Raw genomic sequence first — 18,418 nt, forward strand, 5'->3', positions numbered from 1 at the left:
TATAAAGAAATAAAACTAGTGGAGGAAAATATGGGGTTATGCAGATAGGAATGATGAGGTGTAACTAATGGTATAAATTCCTGAAGTTCACTGATCAGATTTCAACCAGTTTAAAAAGACCATGCTACTTAGATCACATCAAATGACTGGATGCTGGAACATGAAATGATATTGTTTGTACAGTCTTTTCAAGTACACACACTACCATAAGAAAATGATTCTGAAGAGTAGTCCCTTCCCTTATTAAATTTTATTTTCAGATCTCTGATATACCAAAAAGGCTAAGAACTTCAAGAGTTTCAGTACAATTAAAAAAAAAAAATTAAACATGTTTTATATATACTGAAACAAATCAGAAACTGTTTAGCCTAAGAATAAAGTTATTTACACAAAGATTCAAGTCAAACAGACCTCACCAGATCCATATAATCTGACAACATAACACCTATAAAGTTTGGCTTACTATTCACAAACCATGAAGAGAAAACAAAAATATATTCTTTGATGTTAGCAGCTCTGCTATAAGTACAATAGGCTTCAAAATATTTCCAGTGGCTAAAGACAATGTCTAGACAAATCTCAAAACTCAGATGTAACGTCTGAGTCTCAGAAATCTGTGCACTGTTTTTCCCAACCATTTTAAAAATCCAATTTTCATCTATTTGCATCCAGAATGAATTTTGGATCTTCTTTCATGGTGCAATGGAAGCTCAATAATACATCTCCCTAATAAAATTTTCAATAGACTGATATAAATTTAAGTTATTTTTCACATTAAACTCGAAAAAAGTTAGCTGATTTTTACCAACAATGTGGTAAAAATGGAAGCAACTTTAACTTAAAATCACACAGCTTCTTAATGTTTTATTCATAGCATTCTTTATACATCAGAAGCTTCACTAATATTTAATTTACTGCAGCATCCTGTGGGTGAAGCACAAAATTACATTAATTATAAACAAAGAAACAAAGCACTTTTAACTTTAAAAAATTATATATATATATATATATTTATATCCAGTTGACAAATAGCATCACAATTATTACTGTATAAAAAACTAAAAATCACCATGGAAGCTAAGGCCTAAATTCTTATTCCAATTGTTCCCTTTTGTTTTTATCTAAGAGATATTAGAAATTAAGATTCCAGTACCTCAAACAAACAGAAAAACCCAAGTCTACATTATTTACATACAGTATGGAAAATAAAAGCTGCTTTTTGGCTAACTTAGATTGTTGTTACCTACAGTATTTACATCATAAATGTTAGGGGGAAAAAGCACTACCAACAAATACCATTTTGAGCAGAAAAAAAGTGTGTCTGGAATTTTTTTCTTAAATTAGTTGTATATTTAAGTGTCTGCTGAATAGAATTTGACTTCTTAAGTCTATTCCAAGTTTGAAACAGTATCACTATACTTCATTATATTACTAATCTAGATCCTGTTAAATTCAATGTTCTAACAACTATAAGAGCTAAACCTTAAATGAAACAATAGGGACATGTATAGACGGAATTTTATCCAATATTGTAAAACTTAATGTCTTGTTTACCCATAAGTATGTGACTATCTACTATTCTTTTACTCCTTTCAAAACTCTCATGATATGTTCCTAAACAGTGAAAACTTTCCAGTAACTTACCAGAAAAGTTTAATAACATTATTCTGTTCTTAGAATTACTTTTCTAATATTTAAAAACATTTAAACCCTTTGTAAAAACAAACACAATCAATTCAGTGTAACAGACTGAGCTTTAAACCATACTTTAATTTTCAATAACTGTAACCTACTCGTCAATTGAACCAAATGTAGAATATATAAATGGCTCACTATGAAGTGTGTCAAATCAAAGATAGGATGCATTAAAAAGTGGAGCTAAATTTGGGGGAAGATACAAGATGGTTAATGTGAAAAACGGTAAATGCTAGTTATAATAACAAAAATGGTACTAAATGCAGGTGAACATTAAATTAACACAGTATAAAAGAGAATAGCTTAAATAAGCTGAGATTCACATATTACAACAGCAAAGTTATGACAGAATGAACTGAAGACACAAACAGTTCTGAAAATTCTCTTTTCAGCCTACTGCCAATAGAAATAATCAGGCTTTTCTTCCTGTACATAGTTTGATGCTTTGTCTATACCATATATAGTAGAAAAATAAATTCTTTAGCAACCTAGAAACAGTTATAAAACTCTTAAAGTTTAATTTTCTTTGCCAGACATGCCAATGTTAAACTGACAGCTATAAATTAAAGCTATATAGACAATAGGTAATATAGAACAAGTTAAGAATACTACATTTACCGGATTATTTTTTTTTAAATTACTGTACTTTCTTATTTCCTGTGTGCTTTGCAATAGGAATAATAGGGACTTTGTTTTCTTAGAAAAGATAACATGTAAGAGTATAACACAAATAAGATAATTTATAATATACATGTACTTCAACAGCAGCCTGGTTCATGTCGACATCTTGGTTTAGAAGTTTAAAATTGGAAGTACAATACCTAGGACATAACAGTTGGGAAAGATAACATTTATTTTAGGAAAAAATGGAGCAAATCAAACTCTGAGGAGCCTTGAATCTCAAAATCATCTATTTACTATACACATAAGATAACCTTAAAATTGCAGTATGAATGAAGATTACAACATTGACCAAAGAATTTTTTCTTTACTATACAAAATATAACCTAGCAGTGGAAAACAAACCATTCTTTTCCTTTCCAGAAAAAAGTGGCATGTTTGATAATGAAAGAATTTTGAATAAAGCATAATAAAATTTACCTGTGCCACCTATTCTGACATTTTTATCCATATTTTAGTGTTCTGATTATGTCTTCACTAGTAAAATGTTTACCCCGAAAAGCAGCATTTATATAGCAACTCTGGTACCAACATCAAAGGAAAATATTGACTTAAAAATGGTACAAAAACCATTTTGGATTTCAGTACAACATATCAGAGAAAAGAATATGAATACAAGTTTGTAATATACACACTTCAAAGAGTCTGTCAGTACCCGAAGTATTTTTATTGCTATATTAGCAATGGATTTTGGGGATATATATTTTTCAGGGCCACATAAAAATAGATTCAAGGAATAGATTAAATTGAAGTCCTAGATTAAAACGTTTGGTTTAAAGAATTTTCTACAACAAATTTCATGTTTATGTATGAAAAGTTATAGAACCTTATATGAAAATGTCATGAAGTTTTTTCTACACTATACTAAATGTATTCCCTAAGAGGGAAAAAATTAAAATATCTAAAATATATTAGATTAAGATTACAAGACCATCATAGATCTTTTAAACATGCATCTGTTTACAGAATTAACAGTATACAAAATGTTTATTTCATTATGTATCATAAAGAAATGAGATGGCAACAACTATCCTTAGCACTTTATCAACTCACTTTAGCTACAAGCATGTCCTTGTTATGTGTGTAAATGAAATAGATTCATCTGTCCATCATCAAATCATCCACAGGTTTTACTTAAAAATAAAGATGAAGGTGAAAAAATGTGAAATATGTTAAGTGTATTTTTTTCTTTCAAACAACATCCCAAGCATGGCATAAGTAACCTAAAATTATAAAATACTCAACTGGGCTTTTAGTTAGCCATATTGACTGCTAGAATGTAAATTAAGTTGCCCAAATTAGCACATCAAATAACAAAACCAGCCAAAAAGCAGGCTGAAAAGCATTAATTATATATGTGAGTTTTTAAATCATTTAATTTCTATAGAAAAATTGTATTCACAATATAATGTGACAGAAAATGCCACAGGAATGATATACTGATTGCAATAAGGTTTCATGCAGCAGCAATTTTGATTTTTATAGCTATTTTTGTTATAAAAATTAAACCTCTCCAATCATGCTTGTCACATGGTCTTAGATTTGCAATGTAAGTGAATAAGGAATACCATATACTTCAAAGAGAAAATGTCATTTTGAATGTGAATTATCTGTATGAAACATGAAGTATACTACTGAACCCTGAAACATGCATGTCTATATTTGCCTTTTGTTCAATTCCAGGCTGTCTGCAATCACTTTCTACTCATATGATACCAAGAGGATCCGTCTGTAATTGTGGTTGTATCAGCTGAGGTTGCAATGGTGGTGGTAACTGAAGTGGTACCATTGGTTCCACCAGCTGTCCTGGGTTTGAAGGTGGTGGAGGAGCCACAATGTTCGTGGTTTCTACAATTTCTCCATTGTAAAAGAAAAACTGACACTGCTGAATGAATGTTTCAACAACAGATTGATGAATCTTAGTGGTAGACAGAAACTCTCGATTTTCAAAATCAGGTCTCATCAATGTTGGCCAAAAACAGATGGATAAGTTGTCTGCTGTCATTAGGTTGATTTTATTTTGCTGACTAACCCTGAAATTATGAAAGGAAAAAAAACTTAGAAAAATCAAAACTCATTACATCTTTATTGCGCATTCTACATTCATCTAGTCATCCCTTGCTTTGCATGGGGATTGGTTCCAGGATCCCTGAAGAAACCAAATCCAAGGATGCTCAAGGCCTTTTATATAAAATGGTATAGCGGTTCTCAATCTGTGAGTCACGACCCCTTTGTAACAATGAAAATACATCCTGCATAACAGATATTTACATTACAATTCATAACAGTAGCAAAATTACATTTATGAAGTAGCAATGAAAATAATTTTATGGTTGGGGGTCACCACAACATGAGGAACAGTATTAAAGGGTCATAGCATTATAGGAGGCCTTAGGAAGGTTGAGAACCACTGGTATAGGATATGCATATAATTTATGCATATCATCCTATATACTTTAAATCATTTCTGAATTACTTGTATCTAACATAATGCAAATGCTAAGTGAAATAAAGCATAACTGTAGTTCTCAAATGTGCATTATTAAAATTGTTTTTAATTTCTCTGAGTATCTTTGATCCATGGTTGGTTGAATCAGTGGATGTGGAATATGTGAATACAGAGGGCCAACTACTGAACATTGTAAATAGGAAATAACAGTAAAAATCCATTTCTTATGAGAATGGAAGTTGCGCCCTGGAGTTTACAGCTTTACATAAGGAAACATACTTAATTCATATGAAAAAAAAAGGTTTAATGAGTTTCTGGAAACAGAAATAGGAAATAGTAATTGCATATCCAACTTTCGTCTTTTCATTTCTCATAGTAGTCTAACTATGGTATGCCAATATGACATCTCTTTTTAACCTTCAAAAAAATTAGTTTTTAGTATTCCATAAAACAATCATTTTAAACTTTAAGTATCTTGTACATGAATTTCATTTAAAAGACAATTTTTAGTTCATAACAACACATTGTATCTTCAAAATTCTTACATTTTAACAATAATTTATAAATGGTCATACATTAACAGATTTGCATCTAGTCCTTTAAATATGTGAGAAAAAATTTACACCATTCTTGCTTCAATAAGCAAGAAATGTAAGAGACAAATCTTGAATTCCATCTCCAAATTATTAAATTAGGAGTTTATTCAACTCCTTCTCATTTCACACACAAAGAAATAGTCCAGAAATATGTGAACAAGAACATCTCAAAAAACAAAAACAAAAACAAAAAACCCAAAAAACCACAGAAGTTGCTCATCTGCAGTAAAATACGTGGCCTGAAAACATGTATTCTGTGGTAAGAGTCATTACAATTTGTTAAAAAAGACTAAATTAAAATATTCAAAATTGATGTTTTGTTAAAAAATGGTAGGTAGCTACTAGGGCCAGTTTGGTGTCTATGCAGTAGTAAGTGCTAATAAGTTTCTGGAAATACCTATAAAGTTGAAGGACATAAAAGCATTGGCATCAGGCCTAACTGAAGAGTCAAAAAACACAAAAGGCAAAATACTATATCAGTTAGAGATGAGGACGGCCAGGTATACCTCCTGCAAGAGGTAATGTTTGAGTTGAATCAAGGGGGATGAGCATGGGAAGAATGGTGAATGGGAGAGGAATTCAGTCAAAACTGGTTCTTTAGTGTATCTCTGAACCTCCTGAAGGGATAGTTAAAATAGATTAGATTGCAAGGCAGTAACTTTTGGTTAACCGGTATTAGTTTAATATAGTAGTTTATTTGGTGGGCAGTGAAAAAGGAAAAGAAATGTAAAAGTTACTGTAGAAGTTAGAGGCACTCAGGTCAAACAGTTTGGATTTGATTCTAAGGAAACAGATGCTATTTAATCAGCAGCGATGTTTACAGAAAGATCTTTTAGAACAATCTTTTGGCGACAGGATCAAGGAAGGATCAGGAGGAAAAGTTGGCAGAGAAAGAGCTCAATTACAACAAAATCAGAGGTCCCTAAATGAGAAACAATAAAGAAACTAAATAAAGCAGTGGCAGAAGAATTAGGAGAAAAAATTGATTTGACATTCATTGGATATGGAGTAAAAGGAAATATAACCAAACTATAACTCCATAGGTTAATTTTTGCAATTCCTACAATCCATCCATCATCCATTACGCATTTCTTTGTTTCTCTCCTATACCAGAAGGTAAACTCCATGCAATGCGTGACTATTTAGAATAGCTGGCACACACAGAACCTTATACTATTACTCCTCTATTACTCCAGCAGATTCCTATACAGAGTGTAAATCATACAATGTTTCTTCCATTAAGGTAGCATCTCCATCTATCCTCTGCTACAGAACCACAAACATGTTAGCTGAACTCAATAGTGGGCTTAATGATGAGACTTACATTTTGAAGCAACCACCTTTCAGTTAGACATTTTGAAGACTAAGGTTAGTTAATAGATCAGTCTTAATAGTACTGTCCTATATGATAGGACATCTATCCCTCTTTCCTTTCTGATCTTTTCCCCCTTTTCAGTAGCTTCATCAAGAAGCAATCCTTTCTATACTTGACCTTAGCCAAAAGGCCAAGAAGAGTCAAAAAGCAATCATTTCTGATCTTATCTCTTCCTATGCTCATTCACTTTGTTCCAAATCACACAGGCCTCTTTGCTGTTCCTCAATGCATCAAATGTACTTTTGGCTGTGTTATTTGTTGTAACACCAGAGCCAAATGGTTCTGAAACACGCTAATTATTTAAAATAATTCTGATGAACCTGGATGGAATAGAAACGTATTCTTCTTAGTAAAGGATCACAAGAATGGAAGAGCAAGTATCTAATGTATTCTAATATGAAGCCAGTAGACGAACTAATAACATCCACACAAGAGAAAAACTCAATTCAATTCAAGCTGGGGCAGGGAAGATTGATGTGCTCCCACCTAATGGGCACAATGTAAGGGTATCTGGCACATCATCTGGGTGTGGGACACAACTACAACAGGTACTTTACCTAACAAATGCAAACACTATAATGTACAAACACATTTGTACCCTCATATTAATCTGAAATTAAAAAAAAAAGAAAAAGAATTCTAATGGTGAGCCAGCACCGACTCTTTGAACATCCTCTGCCCCCTTCTACTCTCTTTAATGAAGCCAAATTTTTCTTCCAGCCAGATGATAGTATGTTCACAAACTATCCCTACACGCCATATATTGGATAAGGTCTCTTATAGAATACTAAACATATCTGTTACCACACTCCCAACCATTCATAGGGTATTGTACTTTTCAAAAAAAGAAATTGCAGTAATATACTACCATATTTTGCATAAGGGAAGGAGATTCGAGAAAGGGTTGTAAGAAATGTTAATATAATTTTATACTGCATTGAAAGCAACAAAACTTTAAACATTGGTTAATATTTCTTCTAAAAAGTATAAACTGAAATGTACTTGGTTGGGCCTTGATTTTATTAGTTAAAAAAACTATAGTTCATTAAAATGCCAGTAGAAAGGTTATAAAAGAGTAGACTTTTGAAAAAATTAATACAAATATTAATAATTCCATTCAGTTCTCAGAATAACTTTGTGAGGTGTTACTATTCTCATTTTCATGAGAATAAGATTAAGAAAATCAAGATTTAGCAAGGATGAGTAATTTGCCCCAAGGTCACAACTAGCAATATTTTAAACCAAAGCCTATTTGATTCCATAATTGGAGCTTTTAATCATTAATATTGCTTTTCACTTAATAAATGGTTGGGAAGAGTATCTTAGAAAACAAAGCATAAACTTGAACTTATTGTACTTTAGGTATTAAGACAAGGAATAGTGCCCTACATTTTAGGTAACAAACAGGGTAGGTAGTAACACAACATTTGTGATAAAATTTCACTATATGGATATATCAAAACAATATAAACAAGATATACAACAATATCAAAGTGGTAGAAAAAACAAATTGAACCTCTTTAAGACCTGAATTATAGCCATAAAATGTGCCATTTATTAACTAGAAAATATGTTAGAGAATAAAAACTGAACCATATGTTTGAGTCCCTTTTCCTGTCTTATAGTTACCCAATTTTTAAAGTTTACACGTTTAAAATGTGTATTTTCTTTGCAAAAAACCCCAATAAAATAAAAATACCTGTTTAGATGTGTTATCACATATCTGAATACATCATAGTTTACAGGATGAAATTTCTTAACAATTTCTTTCAAGATATGAAGACGTTCCGTTTTATCTGGGATTTCTGTAAAATTAAAGTGGTGAAGAATCTGTGTTAAATTCACACATTTAAAATTATTTGATAACTTCCTGCCATTCTTACTAAAAGACAATTGAGAATATAGTAGAAGCTTATTAGAACAAATTTAAAAACTGTTCTAAAGAACTTACTAAATTATTTAGATTAAAAAATAACTTCAACTAACACTGCCTATTTCTGTAACATCATTTATTACTTATAACCTTTTCACAAGTAAAGCTAATTATTGAGATCCAAGTGACTCAGCACTGGTAAAATGTGAAATGGCTTATCAGCAATTTACTTACACAATTTCTATAACTAGATATTCATTTAGAATTAATTACTAATAAATCTGTTAGACTCTTAATATGTATGCAATAGACAATAAATATTTCAGGTTTTGTGGGTACAATTACTCAACCCCAGATTGTAGCACAAAAGTTACAATATGTAACAAATGAGTGTAGCTGTATTCCAATGAAACTTTTTGAAATTTGAATTTCATGTACTTTTAATGTACTATGAAATTTTCTTTTTGATGTAAACACTATTCTCAGCTTAAAAACTGGTGACAGGCTGAATATGGCCCTTGGGCCAGAGGTTTGTCCCCACTACAATTACTTGTACTCTGCTTAACAAAAATTTCCTCTGTAGACATTATAAGTATTTAACATAGTTACTCCCAAACCTATGTAATTATGAAACAAGATAATGGAAACACAGTCCTACAATAAACGGGAGATTAGACAGTACTTTCTTGCTCTTCCTCTTTTCATTTTTAAGGCTAATGTGCCTACCACATCATTATGGTAGTATAACACATGTATAACCAAGTACCAACAAATTCCCATTTGTTACATATTACCTCAAGTATTCCCTTAGTAGAGAAGTTCTGGAGCTACGGTTTAGGGTCAAGAAATCAGAAAAACTAAGCTATCAATTCACCCATTTTCCCAGTTTACATATGAAGCATGCATAAGGCAACAATAGCCTGTGACAATATTCTAAAGAGTTTATTCAAAAAATTAATTGAGAACTTTAACATAATAAAAACTATAAAGTAGTCGTCTCACTTAAAAAACCTGAAGACTTATAACCAGAAGGAAATATTAAAGAGAAATATTTAGAAAATACATTAATTTTTGCCATTGAAAAACAATGTGAATGAAGAACTAGGTTAACTGATGCTGAAATAGACCTTAGGATTCATTTTTCCAGATAAATGAGTATTTGTTTACTGAAAACGTATGAACAAATGATGCCGAAGTAGGAATAAATATTAAGCACCCAAGTTCTTGCCTTACTTTTACCAAAAGTCACTTACAGTATGTCTGCTATGGATTCAAAATGCCCCCCAAAGTTCAGGTGTTGAAAACTTAATCCCGCAAGACATGATTGCAAGAGGGACTTTACCTAACAATTGCAATCAGGGTAACCTGGCTTATTGTACCCTCAATGAATCCCCAACAATTAAAAAAAAAGAAAAAAAAGAAAACTTAATCCCCAATGCAACAATATTGAGAAGTGGGACCTTTAAGAAATGATGGATTAATGCTTTGGTAGTGGATTAATTACTGTAGGAGTGGGTTCCTGATAAAAGGATGAGTTCAACCCACTTACTGTGTCTAGCATGTTCTTTCTTGCCCTCTACCTTCTAGTATATGTGGTGATTTAGCAAGAAGGCCCTCACCAGATGTGGGGCCCTTTACCTTGGGCTTCTCAGCCTCCAGAACTATAATTCACTTTATAATTTTTTTTTTTTTTTTAAAGACAGTCTCAGGGGCGGCGCCTGTGGCTCAAGGAGTAGGGCGCTGGTCCCATATGCCGGAGGTGGCGGGTTCAAACCTAGCCCCGGCCAAAAACCACAAAAAAAAAAAAAAAAAAAAGACAGAGTCTCAGTATGTCACCCTAGGTAGAGTGCAGTGGTGCCATAGCTCACAGCAACCTCAAACTCTTGGGCTTAAGCAATTCTCTTGCCTTAGCTTCTCAAGTAGCTGGGACTACAGGCGCCTGGCTATTTTTTTATTGTAATTGTCACTGTTGTTTAGCAGCCTGGGCCAGGTTCATCCTAACCATTGAGCTACAGGAGCTGAGCCAAATCACTTTATAATTTATTTAAAATTGCCCAGCCTATGGTCTTCTGTCATAGCAAAACAAAACAGGTAAGACAAGGCCTAAATACACTTCTTTGACTTAGAAAACTTTATATGGACATGTGTGCAGATCACCCATAGGTTAATACTTCACCGAAGTACATTACAGATACTTTGTTTGAAGGCTTTACTTAATTTTCTCAAAATGCCTTTAAGTTTGAATTAAAAAACACAAACTTCAAACTCCTAGTACAATAATCTTTAAAGTTTTAGGAGCATTTATGTCACCTGGAGGCTAGCTAAAACTGAATATTTTCAAGGGCCATCTCCAAAGATTCTGACTTTATTTTAATTTACAGGAAAATACTTCTAAGAAAGAGTTCTAAGAAGCTAACTTTTTATTAGCTACTTTTTCTAGTGCACGATGGATTTTAATACTCAGGAATCAATATTCAAAAAGTGCCATTATCATCCCTCTCATGGAAAAAGAGGTTTATACTTACTTGCTGCTTCCAATAGCTCTGGATGAAGAGAATATGGAATTAAAGGATCCGGCAGATCTGCAAAGAAAGCTTTAAGAGCTCCAGCTACAGCATTTACTGTCACTTCCATTGATACTAGATTAATGTTATGATCTATAAGACAAAATTAAAGATTTTACTTTATATAAGAAGAGTTTGAATATAAATTTAAGTCTTCTCATTAGCTACTTTCCCTGAACTACACAGGTCAGGGAAAACAAGAACCACTGCTACAATTAAAAACGCTGTTAGGCTTTAATAGTGTATTTAAGAACTTTACTAGTATCTATCTTTTACATTTAGAAAGTGTCATAAGAGCTAGGCATGATGGTATGCACCAATAGTCCTAGCTACACAGGAGACTGAATCGAGAGGATCATTTGAACACAGGAGTTTGAGTCAAGCATGGGCAAAATAGTGAGATTTGTCTCTAAAAAAATTATTCTAAGGCTAGGCACGGTGACCCATGGCTGTAACCCTAGCACTCTGGGAAGCCGAGGTGAGTAGACTGCTTGAGCTCAGGAGTTCAAGAACAACCAGAGCATGAGTGAGACACTGTCTCTACTAAAAACAGAAAAAACTAGCTGAGTGTTGTGGCTCATGGCTGTAGGCCGAGTTACTGGGAAAGCTGAGCACAAGGATTGCTTAAGCCTAAGAATTTGAGGTTGCTGTGAGCTATAACACCATGGTACTCTACCCAGGGTGACAGAATTAAGACTGTTTAAAAAAAAATGTTTTAAATAAAAATAAAAATGAGAAGCCATAAGGAAATAGAAAGATTAAAATATCTTTTATGCATATTTAAGCATATAGGTTGAGTATCTCAAATCTAAATATCTGAAATTCAAAATGCTCCAAAATCTAAAACTTTCTGAGTGCAAACATGACATTTAAAGGACATGCTCATTGGAACATCTCATATCTGAAATACTTAACTGGTTAAGCACAAAACAAATATTCCAAAATATGAAAAACAAAAAATCCAAAATCAAAAACACTTCTGATTCCCAAGAATTTTGGATAAGGGATACTTATCCTCCATAAATTCTAATTTGAATCTTTTAACATCATAATTAAAATTTTTACATGAAACAGTTTAAATAGTTACCACGAAGCTCCAATTTATAGAACAAATATGAACATACTAAGGGGATATCATAAAGTTCATTTGATATTAGTAACTCACTTCAATGTAAAAATATTTTTCAGCAAAAAGAAAAAGGTACCGTTCCCATCATCCTAGAAAGAATCACTGTTTACATTACGTTCCCTTTCAGCTTTTTTCTGCTCATTAAGTAAATAAAAAGCCAAATCATCAATACAATTTATACTAGATTTCACTTTAAGGAATTATTTAAGAATATTAAAATTTCACAAACAATGTTTAAGAATATTTTGGTTTTGGCCAGGTGACATTTAATAATGTAATTTGAAATTTGCAGGAAAGTTGCAAGAATGATACTAAGAACTTAACATAATATCCTTAACCCAGAATCTCCAAATGTTAAACATTTTGCCCCATATAAACAATTTTAATGGTTACATAATATTTCCCTAAGATTGAACAATTCTATTACTGAACATTTAGGTTTATTTCATTTAAAAAATCATGAAAATGCTTTCAGAAACACTTGCATGTTTAGGCTACATTCCTTATAATAGCAGCTACCAATTAACATGTACTATGGTGCCTGACACAGAAAACACTTCGTATGCATTATTTAATTATCCTTGTAGTTATTCCATTCTAGAGATGAAAAAATTGAGATTGAGAAAGATTAACTTTTCTGGGGCACAAAGAAAATGGCAAGACCAGAAAACAAAGCCAAGAAGTCAAATTCAAGAACTACAACCCTCCATTTATAATTGGAAGGGAAATTCTGTCAATTTAATATTATAAAGTCTAAACAATTTCTGTAACATTTAAATCAAATAATATTTAATTCTAGACTATACAATACTCTTTAGGAATAAGCATACACATGCATACATACCCTGCCCCAACAAGTAACATTCTGCTACTCCAACAAACACAATCTTTATTATTTTACATTGCTACTTGGTATTCATCGTATTTATTAAAACACATAGGTGGTTCCCCTGCAACATTAAAAAAAAACAAAAACCAAAACCCCACAAACAAAGCTGCAGCAAATGCCCTTGTAAGTTTATCTTCATATGCTTCTAGCAAAGATAGCTGAATTTTAATAGATATTCAAAAACTGCCCTTAAAACGGCACCCCCAATGAATAGTGTACCAAGTGTACGAAGTGTAACTATATCCTATCAATACTCTTTTTCATTCTGATAACAGATCAAAACAACCTTTTTGTTTTAATCTTTATTTCTTTATCACTGACAGTGGCTAACCATTTTCAGGTATTTATTGGTTACTCTCTGTGACATAAATTATTTAATCTGGCATGATATATCACACCCTCCCCAAGATTATAGTTTGTCTCCTAATTTTATTCATGTTTTACTTACCCACATACTTGTACAGATTATAGATTTTTAGGTAATCCAGTCTACCATCTTGTTCATGCTTTCTAGGTTTCATATCAAGTTTAGGCTTTTCCATATTCTAATACCATAAAAATAGTCACTCATTTTTTCCCCCTAATACTTACAGTTTTCATTTTTAAAATTTAAATCTCTGAATATAGAATATAATCTGAACAAAAAATTCAGTTAACTCTTACAGGTTATCCCAACACTGTGAACAAAACTTTTATATAAGTAGTCTTTGATTTACAAAATGATGATCCCCCATAAGTCAATTTATTACTTTTCTAATTCTGATGACAGATTTATACAGATTCAGTTAGTCTTATTTGTGAGATAGTTTATTGGATTAGGAATATGAAATACGGGAAGAAACTGACAATATATTATCTATTTTTAAATTATCTAATTTTATCTCAAAAGTATTTATCTTATACTATTTCCTGTAGTCTCAGATTAAGAAATAGTTTCTCGTTATTTCTTTTCTTTTTTTGAGACAGAGTCTTACTTTGTTGCCCTTGGTAGAGTACCATCATATCATAGCTCACAGCAACCTCAAACACTGGGGCTAAGTGATTCCCTTGCTTCAGCCTCCTAAGTAGCTGGGACTAGTGGTGCCTGCCACTACACCTGGCTATTTTTAAAGATGGTGTCTTGCTCTGGCTTAGGATGGTCTTGAACTGAGCTCAAGCAATCCACGTGCCTTGGCCTCCTAGAATGCTAGGATTACAAGCATGAGCCAAGGCTTCTGGCCAGTTTCTCATTATTTAAAAAACAAAACTTACCCTACTACATTCTTTTCCTTCTGGATCTACAAAGGACTCTCCTTCAATACTGAATGCCTGCTTTTGTAGTACCTTCTTTCTTTATCCTGGCTCCTTTTCTGCTTTCACACTTACATTAAAAACATATATAAGACTGCTTTCTTGACCCAATTGCCTCTTAACTGTTCTTTTCAAACTTTTCTTTTAGTGAAAGTATATTTTACAAGTTTCATATCACTTACTTCCTTTTAAAATTCCTTAGTACCTGGCTCCTCAACTCCAAAGCTCAAAGTTTTCAATGGCCAGTATAAAGACAATAGATTTTGTCTAGCTCTCCAGCACTTTTTCTGTGGTTATCTATTCTATTTAGTATTTCTAATCCCACTTCAAAACTCTCTCCCCCCAATATCTATATCCTTTGGAAGTTTTCAAATGATAATCTTCTTACCACGAACTTCTAATAAAGAAAACAACAAAACAATTATTTTATTGTACGTAATTATCTTACCTTGATCAAATTGTTTCTGAATATTGTCTTGATCAGTTTTGTTCCCACTAACACGGTACAGTCCTTCAGTACATAACCCTAAAAGAATAAAGAAATATACATGCTTTTATAAACATTTATATATTACAAAGAATGTACTCAATCTTATATACAATTTACTTACAAAAATATGGTGACAAAATATTTTTATGAATAAAATATTTTTCAAGCATTTTTAATGACTAAGTTCTTAAGGAACTACTTGCTATTTTAAACCATTAAGGGATTCAATTCTAGACAAAATGAGTAGACTTCAGAGAATCTGGTTCAGGATAAATTTTTTTAAAAAAGATGAGTAGATATATTTTTCCTCATTCCTCCCATTTGACAGAGCTAAAAACACTGAACACAACATATGAAAAACAAATGTAAGAAGCCTCTGAATAGTAGAGAAAAGATAGACCAGTTAATAACTATCTTGAAATTTTGAAAAGGACGTAACAGTTAAGTTCCCTCGCTTGTTTTTTGCGGGGTGGTGACGTTGGGAGTTCTTATAGATCCTAACTGGGCAATGGAGGGGCCTGTAAGTCAGAAACACCAATGAGCAAATGCAAAAAACAAAACAAACAAAAAACCTCCCCAAACTAACAAAACTAGGTGGCGCCTGTGGCTCAAAGGAGTAGGGTGCAGGCCCCATATGCCGGAGGTGGCGGGTTCAAACGGAGCCCCAGCCAAGAACTGCAAATAAATAAATTAATTAATTAAAAAAATACTAAAAAAAATAAATAAATAAAAAATAAACAAATAAACTAAGGGCCGTTCTTTCTGTGAAAGGACTGGAAAAGATGCAGCCTTATAAGAACCAACTGATTTAATAACGTGAAACTGCATTCTGAGCTCCAGCTCCAATGCACTTTCTCAGCTTTTTTCTTCCACTTTTCTCATTTACATTACTTTTGTATGCTATCTATAACATGAACTATATACTCTAGATAAATCTGTCCTAATTTTGTGAATCAACTGTCCTCGTCTATATAGCCCAGTTAAAACATTTCTTCCTGATACCTTCCCTGCTATCCCTGATTTGAAGCGATTTCTTCTTCCTTTGAACTCCCCTAGCACTTTATGTATAGTTCTATTGCCACTTATTAATTTAATACTTTCTACATTGTACTAGTGTGAAACACATTCTTCTACCCGGAAGCAAATTTCTTAAAAGTCACAGAAGTGCCTTTCTAACCTCAAGGGTTTTTACACAGGGAAATGATTCTAAGTTGGAGGCATATTGTACCTCAAGGAATACTTGGCAATGTCTAGATATCTTTTTCGTTGGCAAAACTGGAGGAGGGAGAGCTACTGTCATCTTATAGGTAGAGGCAAGGGATGCTGCTGTACATCCTACAATACATGGAACACCCTCTAACAGCAAAGAATTAAATAGTTTCAAATGTCAATAATGCTGAGGCTGAGAAACTCTTTCATAGTGAAAAACGTTTAATATTATGTTAAATGAAGATTTTAAAGTACTTAATCATCCATGCTAAAATCTTTCCTTTTGCTTATTAATAACCTAATGACTTGAAAAAACAAAAATACCAACTAGATTACTCAGATGTATAATATGTTATCCAAGTTTTAATTAAGACTTAAATTACCTGAAGTATTTATCCTGGACTGCTAAGCAATAAAGGGATTAAATATCTATCTCTATAAATACTACCTTTTGACTAAGTATCATCATTTTTTCCCTTTCATTAGAAATGGCCATTAACCATCAAGTATTATGGGTTAAGCACAGTATTACTAATATCTGAAATTATAAAATGGTCTAAGTTCTATTTGATTTGCTAACAGATTTAAAATTAAAGTTTCCCTGCTTATTTCTTTATACCTTCAGGATGAAGTAATTATTTAGATCATAAAATAGATTATAAAAGGCTATAAAGAAACAAGGTGAGTAAATAACCCACAAATTAGGTAAGTTCATCCAGAGGGAGTGATATTACCCAAAGTGGTAAAAAAGGGAATTTCAGGGCTCAGTCTCCCCACAAAAGTGACAAATGGGCTGCCAAAAAGGGTCAGAATCAACTTTTGCAGAACTCTGGGATTTAGCTTAAAAAATACCAAAAGAAATCTTGGTAAAGAAAATAGCATTACATTACCTACATACCATTATCCACACCCCTGATTGGTCACAGTCATGAGGATAATAGCCACCATTCAGGGTGCAGATTACAAGTGCCAGAAGGAGAAACATGACCTTATTCCCAAAGAATTGTGTTTGGAGGCTCCCTCAAGGAAGACTTATTAAAAATTACTTTTTTCCCTTGTTGTTCCATGAATTTAGGGAAATAAATCACTAGGTAACCACTAAAATAATGGAACAAAGACTTCAGTGACAACAAATGACAAAGAATCCCAACTTTACAAAAATATTTGGAGAAGTCATTAAATAAGCAATCAACCAACAAACAGCAAAAACAAATCCTAAAGAGGGGAAAGAATCTAGTCCCAGAGTTGCCATATTATTATACTCAAAACATCTTATTTTCAATAAGAAATTATGAAGCATGCAAAGAAACAAGAAAGTATGGTTCATTGCAGAAAAACAAAAAAGAAATTAATAGGAACTGTCTAAGAGGAAGCCCAAACCATTGCACTTACTAGACAAAGACTTTAAATATCAACTGTTTTTAAAAACTCATAGACAGCTAAAAAGCTGTGGTCCCCAACCCTCAGGCCACTGACTAGAAGATCTCTGGCCTAGTAGGAACGGGGCATACCATTTCTACCATCATCTGGTTTAGTCATCCAACAAGAAGAAATGAGTATGAAATTCCAGCAATAAGAAATGAACAAAGATTGGAGTTGAAGACCTTAAGTGTTTGCCTTTTGCCCGCAGACCAGATATCCAGAACAAACTGCATTATCTATACAGATGGAGTTTTTGTTATTTTTACCTAAAAATGGCTTTTTTGGTAATAACAAACATGATTTTGGTAAAAGCCTGGTTTTTCCCAATATGCCTTTAAACGTTTTCAAATTGTTTTGTGTCTATCTAGTCAAGCTGAGATTTTTAAGAACTTCATTTATAATTTGTTATAAAAGTTTACAACTAGATTTTTTTTTAAAGAAGTCAACAAACCACAAGCACCTGTTAATAAAGGTCTTAAATAATTAAAAAAATATATACAACCTCTTCAAGTGCACAGGTAGCATTCTGTAGGATAGGTCATATGTTAGGCCACAAAACAAGTCTCAATAAAATTTAAAGGTCTGAAATAATACAGAGTATGATTTTTGATCACAAAGCAATGAAACTGGAAATCAGTAACAAGAGGAAAATTCACAAATATGTGAAAATTAAAGAACACACTCTTAAGCACCCAATAAATCAAAGAAGAAATTACAAAAAAAATTAGAAAATACTTTGAGGTGAATAAAAAGAAA

At 32.5% G+C, this 18,418-nt stretch overlaps 1 protein-coding gene across 4 annotated transcripts in view; it reads right to left on the minus strand.

Annotated features, from left to right (window-relative positions):
- Nucleotides 1-838: 838 nt before the first annotated feature.
- The window catches only part of ARHGAP5 (Rho GTPase activating protein 5), a 79,923-nt gene continuing 62,343 nt past the window's right edge, over nucleotides 839-18,418 (minus strand). For all 4 annotated transcript variants that reach the window (XM_053594224.1, XM_053594221.1, XM_053594223.1 and 1 more), the window contains exons 4-7: nucleotides 14,990-15,067; nucleotides 11,195-11,326; nucleotides 8,496-8,601; nucleotides 839-4,409 (exon numbers count right to left, since the gene is read on the minus strand). In XM_053594224.1, the coding sequence (XP_053450199.1) occupies nucleotides 4,082-4,409; nucleotides 8,496-8,601; nucleotides 11,195-11,326; nucleotides 14,990-15,067 (644 nt within the window). In that variant the 3' untranslated portion in view covers nucleotides 839-4,081. The remainder of the gene's footprint in view (nucleotides 4,410-8,495; nucleotides 8,602-11,194; nucleotides 11,327-14,989; nucleotides 15,068-18,418) is intronic.

Source organism: Nycticebus coucang, chromosome 6, assembly GCF_027406575.1.
Source record: "Nycticebus coucang isolate mNycCou1 chromosome 6, mNycCou1.pri, whole genome shotgun sequence".
Lineage (NCBI taxonomy): Eukaryota > Metazoa > Chordata > Mammalia > Primates > Lorisidae > Nycticebus > Nycticebus coucang.